Source organism: Nelusetta ayraudi, unplaced genomic scaffold, assembly GCF_046127955.1.
Source record: "Nelusetta ayraudi isolate G7.1 ecotype Tasmania unplaced genomic scaffold, CSIRO-AGI_Nayr_v1 ptg000002l, whole genome shotgun sequence".
Classification (NCBI taxonomy): domain Eukaryota; kingdom Metazoa; phylum Chordata; class Actinopteri; order Tetraodontiformes; family Monacanthidae; genus Nelusetta; species Nelusetta ayraudi.
The window spans coordinates 7,067,010-7,087,112 of NW_027466052.1; the positions used below are offsets into that span (position 1 = coordinate 7,067,010).

General features: G+C 47.0%; 1 protein-coding gene across 2 annotated transcripts; it reads right to left on the reverse strand.

Annotated features, from left to right (window-relative positions):
- Positions 1–58: 58 nt before the first annotated feature.
- galns (galactosamine (N-acetyl)-6-sulfatase) lies at positions 59–19,848 on the reverse strand. 2 transcript variants are annotated; one of them, XM_076020958.1, is made up of 14 exons: positions 19,605–19,834; positions 19,328–19,451; positions 18,920–18,994; positions 18,365–18,467; positions 17,954–18,097; positions 17,081–17,147; positions 16,362–16,489; positions 15,644–15,783; positions 15,433–15,536; positions 11,558–11,700; positions 10,694–10,796; positions 6,582–6,703; positions 1,063–1,180; positions 59–408 (listed from the first exon to the last, which is right to left on the reverse strand). In XM_076020958.1, exons 1-14 carry the CDS (start codon positions 19,707–19,709, stop codon positions 322–324), a joined length of 1,563 nt encoding a protein of 520 aa, XP_075877073.1. In that variant the 5' UTR covers positions 19,710–19,834; the 3' UTR covers positions 59–321. The 2 variants fall into 2 exon arrangements, with proteins under 2 accessions (XP_075877073.1, XP_075877065.1); XM_076020950.1 differs by lacking the exon at positions 59–408 and adding an exon at positions 418–781 and having other exon boundaries at positions 19,605–19,848.
- Between the last annotated feature and the right edge of the window lie 255 nt (positions 19,849–20,103).

A 20,103-nucleotide genomic window follows, 5' to 3' on the forward strand; every position in this document is an offset into this window, starting at 1 on the left:
GAGTGTGCATGTTCGCTATCCTGCATATAGACCACACTGATAATCCATTAGGCAGAAATCATTCAAAAAAACACTTTTAATTGAAAGCAGCAATTTATAGTACACTTCTGACAGGATCAAGATAAAAAAAAAAATATGTCAATGAAACCTGAATGAGTTTGAAGCTGTGTTAGTTTATGTACAATTAATGTTGCAAAAACCTATTTGCACGGCGATATCAAATTTCAACAGGATGTTGTCGTATCAGACAGTTTAAAAAAAGAATACAACAGCAACACATATTCATAAATAACTTTGAGTTTAACTCCTTTAACTCCGTTGTCAGTGAGGCCAGTCGCACTTCTGAGGTTGAGACTTTGGAACGTTCAGACACTTTCCCAGCTTCTCACAACCTGCAGGGGCCCAGTTCTGCAATGATAAGCAGCCAGTGCGGTTAATAAGCCTCAAATGTTTGCTTCTAATCATCAAAAATACACGCACAATCCTTTTTGTTTTTACCGTAAACTCCTTCTGATTTGTTATTTCAAGCAATGGTTGAGCGATAGACAGCGCTAGAAGTATCAACACAGAAAACTATTTCCAGGCGGATGAAAAATCTGTTAACTAACTCGAATAGAACTGATTGTATACCAGATACACATGCGCATTATATGACCAGTTCAACATACGCCCTACAATGGTCTTTCCCCTCACCACTAGGAGGCAGCGTTGCCCAGCATATAAACAGGCAGACGCGTCGCAAACTGAGGCGGGAGTTAACGAGGCTCAAGCTTTTCTGTTCCTTTGCAATCAGACGATCAATAAAGAAGCTCAGAATGAAAGGTACATATCAGGTAAAGGTGACACATCAGGGTGAAAAGAATCGAAGCGGGACAGTGCACAGTCTGAAAACAGACTGAAAGCAGAGAAGGAATTCAGAAAGAGGGGCCGCCCCAGGGCCAGAAACTAACGCGAAACCAAAAGATAATTTCGGTTCTCCGGTTTACAGACCACTACATGTCATAAAAAGAAAGCAACATTTGTCAAACTAGTGTCTCATAGATACCAAACATTAAATCTCACCATCACAGCCACGTCACACATGTTGAGCTGGGGAACGCCGGTCACCAGAGTCGCTTTGTGCTGCTCCACAACGGGGGAAATCCATCGGAGCACATCCAGGTACTCCTTGGTCAAAACACTACAAAAACAACACAAAAACACAAACCCATATAGGTGCACAATGGATAATAGATGCTTTTTACTGTCATGCACACAGCATGGAAGGACAAAGGGGAACCAAACAGAGTTCTGCTCTTGTTCTTTCCAACTACCGCAGGCGAAACATACTGAGAAAAAGGTGACATTTCAAAGGGGGAATGAGTGACGTTTAGCTGGGCAGGAGCTGTTTACTTCACACAGACGATGATGCAGCTAAACAATATTTTATCACAATAAATGTGTTCTAGGGGTTGGAGAGTGTGAACAGAAAGTTATATTATTGTGGTCATTTCTAAACACATCGAAGAAAATAAAGGTTTTCTACACAATTACACTAAACTACATTTAGTCCAGACTGCAGCCTTTTCGGTTTTCGGAGAGTCAAACAAGACAGACTTGGTCTTATTCAACGCCCTGTGGCTGAATAAGACCAGTGTGGTTCCGTCATTCAGGGTACATACTGTGCACCGTGCTCCTCTTTTATGAAGAAGCCAAAGACAAAATTCAGTGACTCAGTACAAACCACGTAACACATCCTCACAAAAGCGTCATGATTGCTGACTAGTTGCCTTAGACTGCGAGCAAAGTAAAAATGGGAAAAAACTAAACAAAACAAAACACGCACAATCCACAAAAATGTATGGTGGGCGCTGGACCAAAGTAAGTCAGGTATGGAAAAAAAAAAAGAAAATGTCCGCAACACCAGGTGGCTCCAATTTAAAGAGTTTAATGTTAATCACGTGACGTTTCGAGCTACCAGCTCTTCCTCACGATGTTAGAAACTGTAGAGAAAGACGCCATATTTAAAAGGTACGTCATAAACACACACCTGCTGTGTCAACAAACTACTCTCCTTATTCAACCTAATTATTCGTACACATTAGACATACAGTAGTACACACAGAAATAAATATACACAAAGTATACATCTAATTAGGGATGGGCGATATGTTATCGTTTGCGATATATCGTCAAAGAAAATCCCCCTACGGTAAGAATATGTCATCTCGCGATAATAACGATAAACTGTTGATGATGTATTTACGTGCGCAACGCACTTGCTGCTGGCAGCCGATGTACGTGTAGTACAGGCATGGCGGAAGGCGAGGCTGATATCGTAGAGCTCGTTGCTAAAAGTCCTAAAGTAACTCGAAGCAGAAGTTCATCTCTGTCGTTTATCCACACCGTCTTTTCACGAACGGTCTTTCTATCCCCAGTGGTGCTCATGCTGTTAGCGAGCTGCTGCGTCCTTAAACAAGACGTGCTTCAGGTGTTCTTCTTCTTCCGCCTTCAGAGAGTAAATCTACGGCGCCACACCAGGCCTGGCATAGGTACTACATCGTTTTCAGTCGTTTCCAGCGTATCCGTGTAAACGAGATACTCAGCGCTCCCCCCCCCCCCCCCCCACCTCCCATAACTGTCCAAAACGCACAGCAGGCACGGTGAACCACGTGACCTCTGTCCCATCCCCTGTCTCTCAATTACAGCCGCTGGACACTGGTGAGTCAGAGCACCTCTGCGCATTATTATATTCAGTGTGTAAAACACAGCGGCCCCGAAGGCTTTCAAAGGAACGCTGCACGGAGTAGGACCTGTAGGGTTAATGACCTGTGTGTGCGTGCGTGTGTGTGTGTGTGTGTGTGTGTGTGTGTGTGTGTGTGTGTGTGTTGGGGGAGTGGGCGTCTGGTGGCGTGACACATGGACAGACAAATATCAACAGTGCAATTACACCCCTGATACACTCGCCCGCAGCACCTGTGCCAGCCTTGCACCCTCCCTCCACTGCAAACCGGGCACTCTGATTGGCCCCCGGGGACCTTGTGCATGCGTGTGAGGTGAAGTGTCAATTAGAGTAATAACCCCGGGCCCTGTCCAGCTCACACCTCCCCTCTTCGATCTCCCACGGGGAGCCCAGGCTTCCTCCATCAGCCAGCACCTGCTCCTCTTCCCCCTCTTCCCCGCCTCTCGCAGGGCTTTACTTCCTCCTACAACAACTCGACCGGTCGCAATTAGTCTCGCTCGTCCCGCGCCGCATTCGTCACGTGCTTAACGCCACAATCTGACCCAAAATGAATGGGAAAAATCTGATTAGATACCTCGGTTTATATATATATTAAAAAAAAAAGGAAATAGGACAGTCATATTCAATTTCCTCAGCTATCTGAAATCACAAATTCTGCTTTCGCCCTATCTGGATCGACCGCAGGGACATTTCACACCCCACCTATATCTTGCGCCGCTGCTCGCTGCCGCGATTCATTTCGCGATAAGGGACGAGGGAGGCTAATAGAGGGAAATGCGTGGGAGATTTATCGGAGTTCGACAAGCAGCAGAGTTTCTCCTAACGAGTCCACAGGCGTGTTCGCCAGCCAGAAACTTGCACGAGACGCAAAGTTTTCTTCCTCCGTCCCCCCAGCGCCATTGTTTTGTCCACGCGCTGTAAAATCTCACAGTGCAGACCTCTAAATCAAAAACTAATAACATCATTTGTTTATGCCCCTCTGCAAACAAGTAATAAAAAAAAGCCCACAGTCAGCACAGCTCATTATCATGATTATAACCCTTAGTCTACTGGTGGTGAGGCAAATTCTGGAATAATAAGCAGGCTGTATGCAAATGGAGTCTTTTGATTTATAATGTATGGCACCCAAGGGGGATTGGGGCATTGCTCAGGTGTGTCACCACTCTGATTACTGATTCATAACACTCTTGCGGGAACACACACACACACACACACACACACACACACACCACACGCTTGTGCGAGCGTGCGCGTGCAGTGACAGAAGGTGGGGAACCGAGGAGACAATCAGATACATCTGTCCTGCCTGCCCCTCCCCCGCCACCGTCTTCCCCTCCCCCGGTGGAAATTGAGCACTTGAGCGAGGACTATTGATTAGGGAGACAAGAGCTTGGCGGTAGGCAGCAGATGAGGCCGGCGCATACACGGCCGCCTGCAGTGCTACAGCGAGGGGGGGAGCTGCTGCGCTCCGGACGGACGAGCGGGGGTGGGGTGGGGTGGGGTGGGGTGGGGGGCTCTGGGGATGTGAGCCGAGGTAGGTGGTGAGAACTCTGATGTGTTAACCTCCAGGCTTCAGGGTCGCGGAGAGACTGGTGGGAGGCAGAGGGGGGCTTTGATCAAATACTGGGGGCAGCTCACATCAAAGGGAGGCGGACGCACGGCTGCAGTAGGGAGGGGGGGCTACTATAGAAGCCAAGGCTGAATGATATAATGATGAAACAAAACAATAGGAAACGGCGCCACTTTGGACACATTAGGAACAATTTGAGCGACGTTCCTAAATCACCACGTTTCTTTGGCGTACGGTGTCGTTTAACTGGCTGGTCCCGTGAAAGCTTTGAGAACATTGGACAGCACCACCTGCACATCGCTCAGTTTTACTGCTCAGTTTTAGCCATCTCACTCGTTTCAAACAAGTGCGCATGGTCCGCAAAAGTCTAAATGTCACACACCTTAAGATGTCAAAATTTTGAAAAAAAGATGAAATTTCGTGAATAAAGTCAACGTAAACCCCCCCCAGAAATTTCACGAATTAAGTCGACGCAAATAAAGTGGAAATTTTGTGAATGAACTGGATGGTGGATTAACCCAGTTACCCACAGTTAAAAGTAAATTGCCGTAAACGGGTGTATCACATAAGGTTCACCCTCAGTAATCAGGAAACGCAAGTGCTCATTTTCGACATTTTGACTTAATTCACGTTGACAGGAATTGCAAAATTTAGATTTTATTCATGACATTTTTTACGTCAACTTTAATCTCGAAATTTCAACTTTATTCTCGAATTGGATCTTTTTTTTTTTTTTTATCTTCTTGTGGCCCTAATCCTCTTGTGTAGAAAGACTACAGTGCAGCTAGTAAAGACAGATAATCAGATATTCTGTAGCTCAAAATGTGTTGTGTAAAGACACTCTCTCTCCTTCCTGAAAACCTGTGAGGTAAATATTGCAATTTGCCTCATCTGCACAAAATAAAAATCACTCTGCATCGCATGTGCGACCATGACGTGGACTGGCAGCAGAGTGCAATGGAAGCACTGCAGCTTGAACCCGTGTGTGTGGTTTCATTTAGCACAGTTTCCTGGTGTCTGTTTGCCACTGTTGGGTACTGCGTGTGTTTGTGTGCGCTCGTGCGCGCCCGCCGCTGCACCGGAGACTGCGACAGTAGTGAAGGTATGTGTGCGGACAGGCCCTACATCATCTTAAGTGGCTCTTTAGCCGCAGACAGAGATTAATGACGGCCACGCAGTCGGTGCAGCTGGGGGAGCGAGGAGCACGCGGATGAGACGCACACGTGCACGCCGCGCGAACACACCTTGCAGTGAATTGGTCCCACTGGATGAGGGAGGCTGAGGTACGAGGTGGTAACACCGTGGTGGTGGGCGGAGCCGGGGAAAAAAATGAAAGACAAAGTGAAGCGCTTATAAAGGGAAGGGGAAGGGGGACCGAACGGTGAGAGCAGAGGGGCTGGTGACCATGGCAATGGACTAACTGGTCCCACTGGAGAAAAATAAAAAGAAGGTGTTTGCTCACTGGTCGGGATTTGGCGACTGAAAAACAACATCAATGTTTTATCATCCAATCTCCCGACAGAGGCCAGCAGGAGGTGACGAGGGGATGAGGCCAGAGAGCGACATGTGCGGTCGAGCCTCAGGGGGCAACAAAAAGAAAAGAAAAGAGAGGGTGAGAGAGTGAGAGTGAGAGTGAGAGAAGGTCAGTGCAGGTTTCATGGCAGCTTGGAGGTCAAAGCTTTCATTCTCCCATCAGTGGTGTCTTTAGATGAAGAACACACAACATCAAAACACGACCAAGACAGGAAGTAGTAGGAGAAGAAGAAGAAGAAGAAGAAGAAGAAGAAGAAGAAGAAGAAGAAGAAGAAGAAGAAGAAGAAGAAGAAGAAGAAGAAAGTCATTTGTCTTTGAACCCTTATTCCATCATACTGTCCTCTGCTGTCACTCCATCCTTAATGTGGACACATGACTGTCCTTGTGTTGAGGCGCGCGTACACACACACACACACACACACACACACACACACACACACACACACACACACACACACACACACACACACACACACACACACACACACACACAATTAAACAGCAGCCGCTCCCACTCTGGACCCGAACAACTTATCTTTGCAATTTTAACCTGCAGCGGCGGCCCAGAGGGCTGCCGGGGCTGTTTGCAATCACAAAGAAGATCAGTGTAATCAGGCGCAATCTGGCTGTGCGGATCAATCCGCCGCCTTCTCCGCCGCGATTACTGTCAACGACTCACCGTCGATATCCTGTAATAACACCAGAAAAGCGGCTGCAACGCCGCTCCTCCCAGTCCGTTTTACCAAGACAACTCACCCAATGGGGTACTTCTCCCCCGGATCTCGTCCCAGGTGAAAAATGAGTGGCTGCATTGTGTGCTCCATCTGCTCGTGCGTGGTCACACCCGCAACTTCCTGTCCTGGGCAGAAGTTGATGCCCTTTGAGAGAAAACACACAGACATACAGACAAATAAGTTTCTTTCCATTATGTTTTTGGTCAATTATTTTTTTGAAAGGTGCAAAGTAACAATATTATTAATATCATTATTATTATGTCATTTTTACTTAAGATATCTTTACTCATCATTCTGCATATTTGATCCTGTTTTAAAATAAAATAAATAAGTATTAATAAGTAAGTAAAATAAGTAAATAAATAAGATTTTTTTTTACACCACATTTTTAAAGTCCTTAAATCTCATACCAATCAGCTTCTACTACGTAATGATTTCTCTTCCTCTTGGTCCTATTATGATATTGACTGAGAACACAACCAAAATGAACCTTTTGTGATTTACGTCTAACTAAAGAACACAGCAGAAAGAAGACAACCTCAATACTTTGGCAGCCTGCAAAAAAGACGTGTGGGTGGGTGCGTGGTTCATCCCTGTGACTGTCGAGTCCGCCCAAGAAAAAAAAAGTTGCTTGCAAAATGCTCATCTAACGTTTTAAAACTGTCAAAACAGCATTCTTGGTGTTTGTTTGTGTCAAAAATAAACGCAGTAGCGTTTGGGATGTTTATATTCCGGTTGGCAGCCACCTGCTACTCTGAGAGAGACACTCCATCTTACTGCAGTGCAGGCGGGCGGCCAACACACATATTGTCTGTCAGTCTGCTTTGTGACGCACGCTGCGAGTGCTGTCGCAACCCAGAGTGGGTAAACCCTCTCTGTTTTCAACCACAACCTGGTGGGCCAGGACACGTGGCAGCTGCAGTCCTTCCCTCTGAAGACCATCGAGTCCTCAGTGGTCGTCCCGGGAGGTCGGCGGGAGTGAAGTGAGGCCTCAGAAGGTAGCGCTTTGTGTTTCCGGAGCCCGGCAGCTTCTACAGCACGGGTCACCAACCTTTTGGAATCTGAGAGCTACTCCATGGGTACTGAGTCATATGAAGGACAACCAGTTTGCTACACGCCTATGATTGTGCTGCCTCACAGCAAGAAGGTTGTGGGTTCAATTCCGGGATTGGGGCTGTTCTATGTGGAGTTTGCATGTTCTGCCTGTGCCTGTGTGGGTTCTCTCCGGGTTCTCCGGCTTCCTACCGCAGTCCAAAATCATGCATGTGAGGTGAATTGGAAACTCCAAATTGTGTAATATAATATTTATAAAAATTATATAATCGTAATCGGCAGAATGTGATTTTATTTTTAGGGACATTTGTGTTCAGTCTGTCTCAGTTGTCTTTATAAATTGATGTTTACATTTTTAATCTATGTATGTATATGTATATGTAGGCGGGTGTATATATATATATATATATATGGATTTTTATATGTATATATATACGGGTCAACAAGCAGGTAATACAGCTTATTTGAGTATAAGTATCAGCATGTCTGAGTGTCTAACTTCATTGTAAGTTATTTAAAGAGAAGGGATGGGAGTATATTTCGAAAAAGAATCAATCAATCAATCAATCTTCAGTGGTACGGGAGTAATAGGAATAGTCGATACTGGCACACAAGCCAAGAGCCCTCTTGCAGCTGCAGAAATTAACTTAAAAAAAACGTAATATATAAGTCGCACCTGAGTATAAGTCGCATGACGAGCCACACTTTGAAAAAAGAGCGACTTAAAGTCTGGAAAATACGGTAGTTCTTCAACAATGATTTAACAAGGTTGGCGAAAAACTCAACTTTAGACACAGCTAAACAAGTTGTGCTATTTTCAACTAAACGGCCTCCTCATTAGCGTTTGTCGTTGCTAAACACTTCAAACGTGGTCGGCACACCGAGAGGCGCACACGCCCTCCTTCACTCTGCGCCCCTCCAGTCTCCAGAGTGACGCTGATGGCACTCTGATTGACTCGGGCTCCCTCCTCCAGAGCCCCGCCTCCCCCTCCCTCAGCTGGAGATCAGCCTCTTTCTTCCACACACACACACACACACACACACACACACACACACACACACACACACACACACACACACACACACACACACACACACACACACATTTTGATGAGCGCGACTAATATTGAGAAGGCATTCATCTGAAAGGCACTTGCAGCAGCCCCCCCTCTGAGATCACTCACTGCAAAAATACATCAGGAGGAGCGAGAGCAGGGGGAGGAGGATGGATTCTCCGCCGGCCCGCAGGGACGCCTCTCGCTCCGGCTCGTCCCGTCTTTTGAAGCCGACAGATAAATAAATAAATAAAATGACGAAAAAAGAAAGAAAAAGAAATAGAAAAAAAAAAAGACAGTCATCCCACCGGAGAGGATGTACATACAGTACCTCAATCTGTTGCGTGCAGGAATTCCATATCTCTCCCCTGACAATAGCGCAGTAACAGACACGACACTTTGCCTGCTGCTCCCTAGCTGCCGCAGAGGAGTCACAGCCATTTTCGGGGGGGGGGGGGGTTGAAAATATACATGAGCATCGCGGGGACGGTGGGGGAGAGACGGCGTCCCATTTCAATCCAAAAAATGAGGACCGAAAGGAGAGCAATCATGGAGGACGTCGCAAACAATCCCGCTCACCTCCAGGGGGCCTCGGGGAAGCTCGCCGATGCGCTGACGACCCTTCGAGATCTTTGACTAATGCGAGGGAGTTAGTGACTAGTGTGGAAGAATAAAACAAGTGACTTTTCACTTTCCAGTCATCGACCTGAAGCCATTGGAGCTCTGGTAAAAAAAAAAATGAAATTCATCACCGACGTGACGGCGCTTCCCACTGTGGACGCATACAAAGGCGGTCAAACTCTCTGCTGCGCAACATTAACAACCACACGCCGCCTCCGAAGAGTCGTTTAAGTGAAATTTCTCATTTTCCTCTTGGCTGAGCTGCGTGAGAAGCTGCCAGAGTGGAGCGCCACGTCTCCCCCGCCATTAACCTGTAATTTGTCTCTTCTTTCGCAGACACGCGTCTTCTTCTTTCTTTTTTTTCTTTCTATTTTATTTCAGAGCCATTGAGCCAAAATGAGTGAATAAATCTCAATGTGCCGCTATGCGGGGACTTGTTGATTTGAGTGGCGCCGTGGCTTTAAACTCGGAGCTGATAAAATGCTCCAGGCTAGTCTGACTTAACGCTGGTGCGCGAGGCCGCCTGTTTACATTATTTATTCTCCAGAAATGCATTTCCACTTGCATGAGACACACAGTTTAAAGGAGTCAAACAAAAAAACCTCTCCACTCTCTGTGCATATCTGGAATTGTATCAACAGCTGCACCGCGAAGAAAACACCGCACACGCGCACACACACGCACACACACAAAGGCACACGACGCACGTACAGGGCCTCTCTCTTGTCCTCCCTCTTTCTCTCTTATTACACAGACGCACACAAATCGATGGGAAACTCACAGGCAATCAGACGCCATTATTTGTGAAGTTCCACTTCAGTTCACATGAGTTGATAAAGGAGGCTGCTATTGATTCAGCGCCTCTGAAGGAGAGAGCAATTTAAGCGACCGATGGGGCATAAAACAAACTGGACCGCGGGAGAGGCCGCAGCGGCCGCGTCGGGGTCGGGGAGGAGCGGGCAGCGCCAGACGGGCCGCAGCGTCCGGCCTCTGGGTCACATTTTTACAATTTGCCTCGCAAATTTTTTTAAGCGGCGGGGGCGGCCGAGGCGGTTGCAACTGGGAGACTCGCTCTGTCTCACTCGGCAGGCGGCGATGTTCTGTAAATGAAAGAGGAAGGGAAATCTCCGCTGGAGTCAGAACTAACAAGTCAACTGGTTGATGAATGTGTGTGTGTGTGTGTGTGTGGGGCTCCTCGTTAATATTCATTACTCTCTGATGTACACAGCAGTCGACTGATGAGCCATTTTCACCACAGCTCGTGCAGTGAAGGGATCCGAGTGTTTGGAGTGAGATGAGGAGCAGACAAAGACGGAGGAGTGTTTGATAGCGCGGAGCAGACAGTCGTGTCAGAGTCGCTGTGTGAACAAAAGGAAAGAAAGAAAGGAAAAAAAAAAGGTCTCACTGTATTGAACTCCTCCCACGAGTTGCTCCAGGTCCAGTAGTGGGCTTTGTACAGTCCTCGCCTCACAGCCATCAGCTGGTTGCCGCGGTAATAGAAGATGGGCCTGTCGAGGAAAACAACAAAAAGAACCAAATTTTTTTTTGCATTGATTTGCTTGTGTAAAATCAGCTGGCTTTAATTCCTGGACATTTTTTGAAGTGTAAATTTTGCATCATTAGCGCCACAGTGAGAAAAGTCAGTGCCATTTGATCCCAGGCTCAGAGAGCAAGAAGCAGGGAATCATTATGTATCATGTATTATTTGTTCTTTACACGAAACCTTCAGGTCAAACGTTCATTTTTTAAAAGTAATGAATCATTGAGTCCTGCAACGAGTCAGCAACCTTCACGGCAGTGGCTTCGATTCCCACTCTTCGCCTTTCTGCGCGAGTTAGCGTGTTCTTCCTGTGTCTTCCAGGTACTCCAACATCCTCCCACAGTCTGACATGCACACCAGGCTGAATGGCAACTCTGAACTACGAGTGAGCTCTAAGACAGCCACACACTCCAGCACCCCAGAGACACTGGAGTGCAGCAGGTGATGGAAAATGGATGAATGGATGGTCATGGAAGTAAAATCAATTGATCACAAGAGTTGACAGCGTTTATCCCTTGGAACAGCGGCTAATCTGTGAAGTGGACAGCAAGATGTTTCACTCAAATCAAGTGCGGAAAAGATTAAAGGATCCTTGACCGTCAAAATCCATGATCAGGGAACCACCGACGTCAATCTTTACAGCTTGGATGATTCAATGTGATTCACACTGGTGGATGGAACACACTTGGGGGAAAAAAAAGTGCCTCATTTTCGTGCTAACGCGCTCACCTGTTCTCTAAAGTGTGGTTGTAGTTGAGCAGGACAGGCGTCAGGTCTAGTCCATCGAGGGTCCTGTCATCAGGCGGGCTGATGCCCGCCACAGCCAGACTGGTGGTGAACAGGTCCATCACATTGGCTAACTGGAAACTCACCTATAGCAGGGGGGGAAAAATGCAAACAGCTGCACAATCTTGGTTTTTGCGCTACAAAAAACGAGAGCAGCGGCAACTCGTTGTCGGGATGCTTCTCCGGGACCATCAGCCCTCTGTTTGAAGAGTTCTATTTAAAATTGAAAGAAATATCTGGATGCATCTCCAATCCAAATGATGATTATTTTTTTTCCCAGGGAGAGTGTTGAAGAAGAGGCAGGAGGAGGAGGAGGAGGAGGAGGAGGAGAGGAAGCAGCGAGCGGACACGGCCCCGGCGAGAGCGGGCGAGCCGGCGCCGGAGCGACTCGCTGTTTTATCTCCTCCTTCCAGTCGTAGAGAAAAGCTTTATTTTATTTATAAACTTTGAACTATTTTCAGATAAAATGCCATTTTTCCACTGTCATCCTTGATCTTCCCTTCCATTCTCTCCTGAGCGAGCCTTAGAGGGAGACGGCACGCTCACAATCAGATAGCACTATCAGGCCTCTGCAGCTGCACCGCCATGTGCCGCCGTGCTTCTATCGGCAGCCGGCATGCACACATGCACGCACGCACGCACGCTCGCGCGAGCTCAGGCAGACCAACACATGCACGCACACAAGCTCAGAGAGACGCACGCACGCACGCACGCACGCACACACACACACACACACACACACACACACACACACACACACACACACACACACACACACACACACACACACACACACACACACACACACACACACGCTCCTAAGCGCTGAAATGAATTCCCCTTTCTTCTGTATCCGCAGAACTAGCCACGGAAAAAAGGCTTTGCAATGCATTCCGTGATCTATCTACACATCCAGACACTCACCCGCTTTTCACACACACACACACACACACGCACGCACACACACACACACGCACGCACGCACGCACGCACACACACACGCGTGCACAACGCACAAATTTAGTTCTCTGCTTCATTTTTCTTGCTCCTTAAGTCCCCCCCTCCACACACACACACACACACACACACACACACACACACACACACACACACACACACACACACACACACACACTTATACACAGAACATTAAAGAAGCGATGACAAAAGAACACATGAAGAGGCCAAAGTGACATTCCAGTTGGCGATGACGTCCACCAGCGTCCGCACCAAAATCTCCGACCTGACGGGAATTTATTTCCCTCACGGGTTGCCACCTTTTATTTATTTCCCCCCTTTCATTAGCTCCACTTCCCCTTTCAGGCCTCCTCGGATGGACTTCATCCTTTCTCCACCTTTTTTGTCCACCGCCGCCACCACCTTTTTTTTTGAGTAACTCATCGCTCTCCATTAATGTCACCTTCTCCATCCCTTCACTTCCCCGGGTGTCGCCGTGCTGTTGGTTATCGGAGAAGGCAGCCCCTCTATCCCGGGTCCCTGCCACTCCGCCTGTGTGTCTGCTGCCTGATAAAAAAAAAGAAAAAAAAAGAGGCAACAAAAGGGATTGTGACGCCCGACACCTCCCGCCCACCTCCTCCTCCTTCTTCTTTTGTTCCCATACAGCCACCACGCCTCATTATCCTGGAAGCTCACCCCTCCCCTTCTCGCCACTAGGAGAATGTTGAATCTGCACCTGCTTTAAAAAAAACCCAAACATTAAGTTCCTTCACTGCGCTGCACCTCCTCCCAGCTCCCCGCGTGAAGGCGTTTGAGAGCAGCGGATCAATGCGATGGCAGATATTTTAGTCAGTGTGGGAACGGCATGAAAACGCGCACTGCAAAAAATGCATCCGTGCGCTGCCGGTACAATAAACAGCATTAAATCCCCCTCTTTGTAGAAGGGCTGCACGGCTGTTTGTCTCCGGCATGTTGCTCAAAGAGATTATTGCACGGAGCAACAAATAAGGGGGGCGACCCCGGTGAGCTCCGCCTCCTCCTCCACCACCTCAAGTAGCGTACAGTACATAAACCCGGAGCGGCAGAGTACAATACAAGAACTCTAACAAAGCAGCTTTGTCATTACAAGCACGGAGAGCATCAGGGAGGATTGACTGGCCTTCAGCCTTCAGGACCAAACCAGCAGTACACCACACACACACACACACACACACACACACACACACACACACACACACACACACACACACACACACACACACACACACACACACACACACACACACACACACATATGGGCAATGCGTCGACAACAAGGCAGAAAGTCGTCTCTCTTATTGACCGTATCTATTAATGTTGCAGACATTAAGACTTTTAACTGCACACCAAGTGGGATGTGGCGAAGCAACTGCTAAGGGAACTGACACAATGTCCAATCAGAAGTCTGAAGAAGAGGAGAAACTGGCAGGGAACAGTACAATACTGTTCATAATTGTGGACTTTTAGGCGATAAAGCCACATAAAGAAAGGTTGCATGACGACAAGAAGAAAATAAAGTGAACTAAAATAAATAAATGAAAAGCTTTGTTTTCCTGCCACCTAAAACTCCACGTGGATGAATAATAAATGCAACAAAAAAAAACAATCAAGCAATAAACTCGTAAGTGTGGACGAGCCTGACGAGGAAACAGGTGCTGGCAAAAACCTGGCAGACGCTGGCCAGCGACTCACATCCCCTCTCTGTCTTTTCCAGCTCCATCCATCTCCTTCACTTCCTCCTCGCTTCCTTCCTTCCTTCCTTCCTTCCCCACAGAGCCCCCCCCCAGCATCCCCCCATCCGCCCCCTCCGCTCCTTTATCCTGAACGCCTGGCATATTCAGATACTGAAGTCCTCATTACAGCTCAATCCAACCTCAGCAAACACACAAACAGATTAGCTGCTTAAGACGCTCCCAATCCTCCTCTCTCGCGCTACTCTGCCGCGCTATCAGGCCCCAGCACACCCCTGTGAGATGAGCCAGGGGCAAGGCTTACTGCTAGACTACAGCCTCCGCTCGCTCCTCCACCAAATCCCTCTGCGTCACAGCCCTGTGTCACAGCTGCCCCTAATACAATTAAAAGTCATTTGCAGAACGCACCGGCTTAGAGGATCGCGGTGTGGGTGGGGGGTGGAGGGGTGGGGGGTTCAAATTGGGGAGGGCGACGGTGCAAAAAGAGGAAAAAGGAGCGGGGAGGGGGGGGGGGGGGAGAGAGAGTTTATGGCAATAATTCCGGACGGAACGCGAAAAAAAAAGAAAGGAAAAAAAGAAAGGAGAAGACGCCTGCGCACTCCACGGGGTGCAATCGCGCCGTCTGTCTGTCTGTCTGTCTGTCTGTCTGTCTGTCGGCGTTCTCCGGGGTTCCGGCGGCACGACAAGAAGTCGAACGCGGTCAAGATTAACTGGGCTGCGTCGACAAAGGGGCTGGAACTAAGACTAAGGCTGGTAATGATAGGCGGGAAACAAAAAGCAACAACTATTCACATGAGAGGATTAGCCAAATAATTCTTCCGCCCGCCGCTCTCGACCTGCTTTGCGGCGCCATCCTTTTAAACTCGCAGGTTTACACAACGCAGACAGTTTTGGCTCCCGGTACCTGTTGATAGGCAGGAAATTAGACGGCGACAATGCTTTAGAAGAGGTGGGGGGGTGAGTGCGGGAGTGAGTGTGGTGGAGGTGGGGGGCGTGTGGGAGTAACACACTAGCTTTGGATCTTTTAGAGTTGTCTCCAGAGAAGATGGCAGGGATTAAGTGAATGGCTGTCTTGGATTCTTTTGAGAGGCTTTATTTGGTAAAAGCTTTAAATGGCGGGGATATTCTCACCGTGCCCTCTTTGATGTGTCCGGGCCACCAGGCAATAGCCGGTTCCCTCATCCCCCCTTCAAAAGTGGTCTCCTTTCCACAGAGGAACGGCCCGTTGCTGCCACCTGAGGACAAACATGTATTTTAATCTCTCGCGACGCACACACAGGCGCGGGCGCACGCGCGGACACACCTGCACGCGAGAGAGAATGATAAGAAGTGAGAGGCCGACCTTCGATGGGGCCTGACATCAGAGCAGCTCCGTTGTCTGAGGTGAAGAAGACGAAGGTATTTTTATCTATTCCCAGGCTCTGCAGCGACGACAAGATGCGGCCGACGCAGTGGTCGAGCTCCATCACCGCATCGCCGTACCTGCAAGAGGGTGCGGCTCACACAGCTTAGCTCAAATCCACGAGAACTGGGTTCATCTATACAATAAGTAAATTGTATATACTTATTAGTGATGTCCGATATTGACTTTTTTTTTTTTTTTTTTACTATTATCCGATATCCCGATATTGTCCAACTCCTAATTTCCAATACCGATACCAACCGATACCGATGTATGCAGTCGTGGAATTAGCACATGGCTAATTTGTATTGTGATGTCCCGCATGGTGTCGTCAGTTACGAACAAGCTATTTTGTTTAGCAGCCAGCCACCACTGAAACCACTCTGCTGATACATGAGTGTCGCTTGCTGTTATGCTTCCATGCGGTTTGATGACATCATCAAACGTAGTAGAGACGAGTTAAGTAAAGTATTCTTATTTACGATTTAGTAATACCAGGAAACTCAAGGAGTTCAGTCTTTGCCATGACTACCAAATTTGGGAGAAATTTGAAAAAGGACATTTTTATAATATTTTTCCACCAATACCGATATTTTTCTATATTAATTCCGACAATATCGGGAGGCAGATAATATCGGGAGGCCAATAAATGACATACCGGCCTCGCTGGCTCTTCCCAAGGAAAGGCTTGGAGGCGTAGACTGGAGCGTGTGTGGCGTCGACGGCCCAGTAGAGGAAGAAGGGTCGCTGGGCTTCGGTCTGCCGTCCGATGAAGTCAAGACCTTCCTGCAGAGGCAGCCGGTGAAAACCTTGTCACTTTGTTCTGCTGCTATGCCACAACGCAAACAATAATGTCTTTCTTAGATGTTCTCACAATATTCCGCACATTCCTCATACTGTCTGTCAGTGGACGTGTTGTTAATAAATGCAGGATGTTGGATGTTGAATATTATAGAGAACTTTCATAATATGAAAGGGGGCGGGGGGGGGGCACGGAGGTTATTCCACAACACGAACAGATAAACAAAAGACTAAACTGGGGAATTGATGACAAAACCAGGTGAAATAACCTTAGATGGAGGTTTTCATCTCTAAGATTGTTTTTCATTTGGCCCAACACTAACAAGCAGTCCGCCAATCATACTCTCTACTGCCCCATCTTCATGTTGAGATGATGTATTCCACCTCACAAGAAACAGTCTTTTTAGGAAGAGAGGTCAATCCAAGTTTGACATAAAGTCAGCAACTGATGAAATTTGGGTTTAAATACTTTAGTGACTTAATTGAATGTAGAATTTTGCTTTCTTTCACTTTGGGAGGCACATTTTAATGAGGTGAAGGTAAAACAAAACCATCCTTTTACAAAAACAAACTTACCCGCAAGTAGATCTGCGTGAGGTTGGACTCCCCAGTCTTCCTGTTAATCCCAAATTCCTCATAGTATCTACAAAACAAGCAGGTTCACCTCTTTCACTTCAGGAACTTTGCCAGTAGTTTCACACGGGGCCACGCTCTGCAACCCCCCCCCCATCTTATTTCAGCCCCACACCAACCCCTGAATGCCCCCCCGAGTGCAGTGACGGGATTAGGAACGCGGAGCCAACTAAAGAACATTATCTGGACAAAACGCAGACAAACCCTCCTCCGGCAGACAAGCGCGTCTGCGCGGGATCTACCTGAAAGGCGTGTTTGCTGGAACCCCAGCAGAGCGGAGCAGAGGGAACTGTTATGAGGCGTCGCTGAAGCGTGGCACGGCGAGTGGGGAAGCTGTGACGGGCATCTCTCTCTCTCTCTCTCTCTCTCTCTCTCATGCTTCACTTCCTCCAGGTGTCTCTGCATACAGCCGATACACAACCTGCTGTCTCTTGAGGGTGTGTGCTGGTGTGTTTACGTGTGTGTATATGTGTGTATCTGTCCTGGGCCCGGGAACGCCGCGCTGATTAAACCCACGGCTAAGCGAGAAACATGCGCGGCTGCCAAACACCAATGACCCTGAATGCACATATGGCTGTTTTGGGGAAAACAAATGGGCGGAAAATGGAATACACAAGCACAGCTGGTACAGAGGAGGAGGGGGCGGAGGAAGAAGAGGAGGGGGAGGAGGATGAGGAGGGACAACGCAGTGATGCATTCAGTCAAATTCCTCTGAGTCACGGCGAAAGGAGATTTTCTTTTTTTAAATAGTTTTTCGCCTCCACGTCTGTCTGCTGTAATGAATATCCCTGTTGCGTTAGCGAGGTGCTACACTACCTGCCAGCCATCTCAGAGTTGTTGTAGACAGGAATGTTGGGCCTGGCGCTGTTGTTGTAGGGGCCAAAGTGGCAGTTTGGTGCCCCGAACCACTCATCAAAGCCGTTCTCCAGCGGCAGGTACTGCGGCCGGTGGCCCAGATGCCTGCGGTGACAAAAAGCGGAGATTTCTTTTCATTTCATTTCATTTTTTTAACCACTAAAGAAGAATTTGGTTGCTTCACTGCAGAGAGCAGCGTTGCAATTTTGAGGTTTTCCTTTAATTTGATCAGTTCACTCATTGGAACACAACATAGAGGGTCAACAGCAGCAACTTGAAATGAGTCAAATGTGCTTCAGCACCTCAAAATCACTGTAACCTCCTAAAGTCCAGGCAACGGCAGAAGATTTAAATGAAGAGAAAAGAGCTCACCACTTGCCAACAATCTTGCTGACATAGCCCTTTTTCTTCAGCATCTGGGGTAGCAGTATCTCATCCACAGAGATACCTCCCACTATCTCCTGTGGCGTGTATGCTATTAAGATAAGGTCAGTGTTTAATGTTCAATAAAACACTCTATCGCATAGGCCTAGCATGAAGTGACAGACAAAAAAGCTTGAAAAGATCATGAAAACACTTCATAACTAATAACTAACAAGGCCTAACTTAATACTCTGTTCAATTTAACTGGCAGACGCAACACTGAAGGCACTTGACAGACCTTATAGTTGAAGTCTGTAGAATTTTTAAAAAGTTTTTTCCTCCTCTTGTCAACTTCCATCACATTTAGAAAGACAGGACAGGACTAATTGATTTATAACGAACCATTCTGTCCAAATGCATCTAATACATAAACAATATAATGGACGCAGGTAGGTAAAGAACAACATTATAACTTAATGACTGATGTCCGACTAAAAGTACGACCTTGCAGCAACAAAACATAAAGACATTATTTCCAGCAGCATTAATATGTGAACACTTTACCGTTTCTGGCGTGGCCATTCGTAGTGTAAAAGCCGTTTCTGACAGGCAGCCTCCCAGTGAGAAGTGCAGCTCTGGCTGTAGTTCAAATATTAGGGGAAAAAAATAAAGAGGGAACTGTCATTCGGATTTGCGGATTTCCAGAAGTAATGATGAACAATTAAGGGGTGAAAACAAGTAAACTCGTTCAAACTGTCAGATACTTATTATTATTATTATTATTATTATTATTATTATTATTATTATTATTATTATTATTATCATTAGTAGTAGTAGTAGTAGTAGTAGTAGTAGTAGCAGCAGCAATATTAATAATAGTAGAAGATAGAAGATTACTTAGCATAATGATTATTGATTATTAACAAACAAACAAATCAGCTGTGTGTGTTCTGGTCTGATCACTGGACTCACACGGGGAACACAGAGGGTTGGCAGTGTAGAAATTGGGAAAGAGCATTCCCTGAGCAGCCATCGCGTCCAGGTTGGGGGTCTCTCTGGACACCTGGCCAAAGACCCCCAAGTCTCCCCAGCCCATCTGTGGAGCACAGGTCAAACGAAAAGACTTGACCCTGAAGTCACACCACATATCCCACAGAGCCCCATTTATTAACATGTTCTGAACGCCATTGGACTGTGACGCTAAGGTACACTAAAGTAAAGATAGAACCGCGATGGCCAAATAACTTACGTCATCCATGAGCATGATGATAATGTTTGGGGGCGAAACATTTGCAGGTTTTTCTGCGACAGCGAAACATACCAGGCACAAAAGAGTAAAAGATTTGGAGAGCATAACTCGGGTAGCTGAGCAGAAGTCACATGAACAACTTTCAAGGAAGTGGACCGTTCACGTGAGCGTAGTACAAACGCATACCACACGCACCGTTCTTTTGGGGGGGTGTGCCTTAGAATAAGTCACTTCATTTGGGCGTATTACAGTTTTAACTATTTTATTTAATTTTTGTATTTTCTTACTCTGCATCTAATAGAAAAACAAATAATTGACAAAAACATACAACACGCAACAAAGGAACAACTTGTTTCACGAATGTTTCATGGCGTATTCATTGACGTCTGATAAATATTGTGACTAAATAATCCACCATCTGTTTAAATCTACTGAAATACTACATTTGTTCCGCAAAAACAACTCATCCAATACATGTTTTCCAAATGAACAGAGTAGT

Coding starts and splice junctions, on each gene's coding strand:
- galns (XM_076020950.1), bottom strand. CDS start 19,709: ATGCTCTCCAAATCTTTTACTCTTTTGTGCCTGGTATGTTTCGCTGTC. Junction 18,098..18,364: donor AGCAAGATTGTTGGCAAGTG/GTGAGCTCTTTT, acceptor TTGTCACCGCAG/GCATCTGGGCCACCGGCCGC. Junction 10,797..11,557: donor AACCACACTTTAGAGAACAG/GTGAGCGCGTTA, acceptor TTTCCTCGACAG/GCCCATCTTCTATTACCGCG.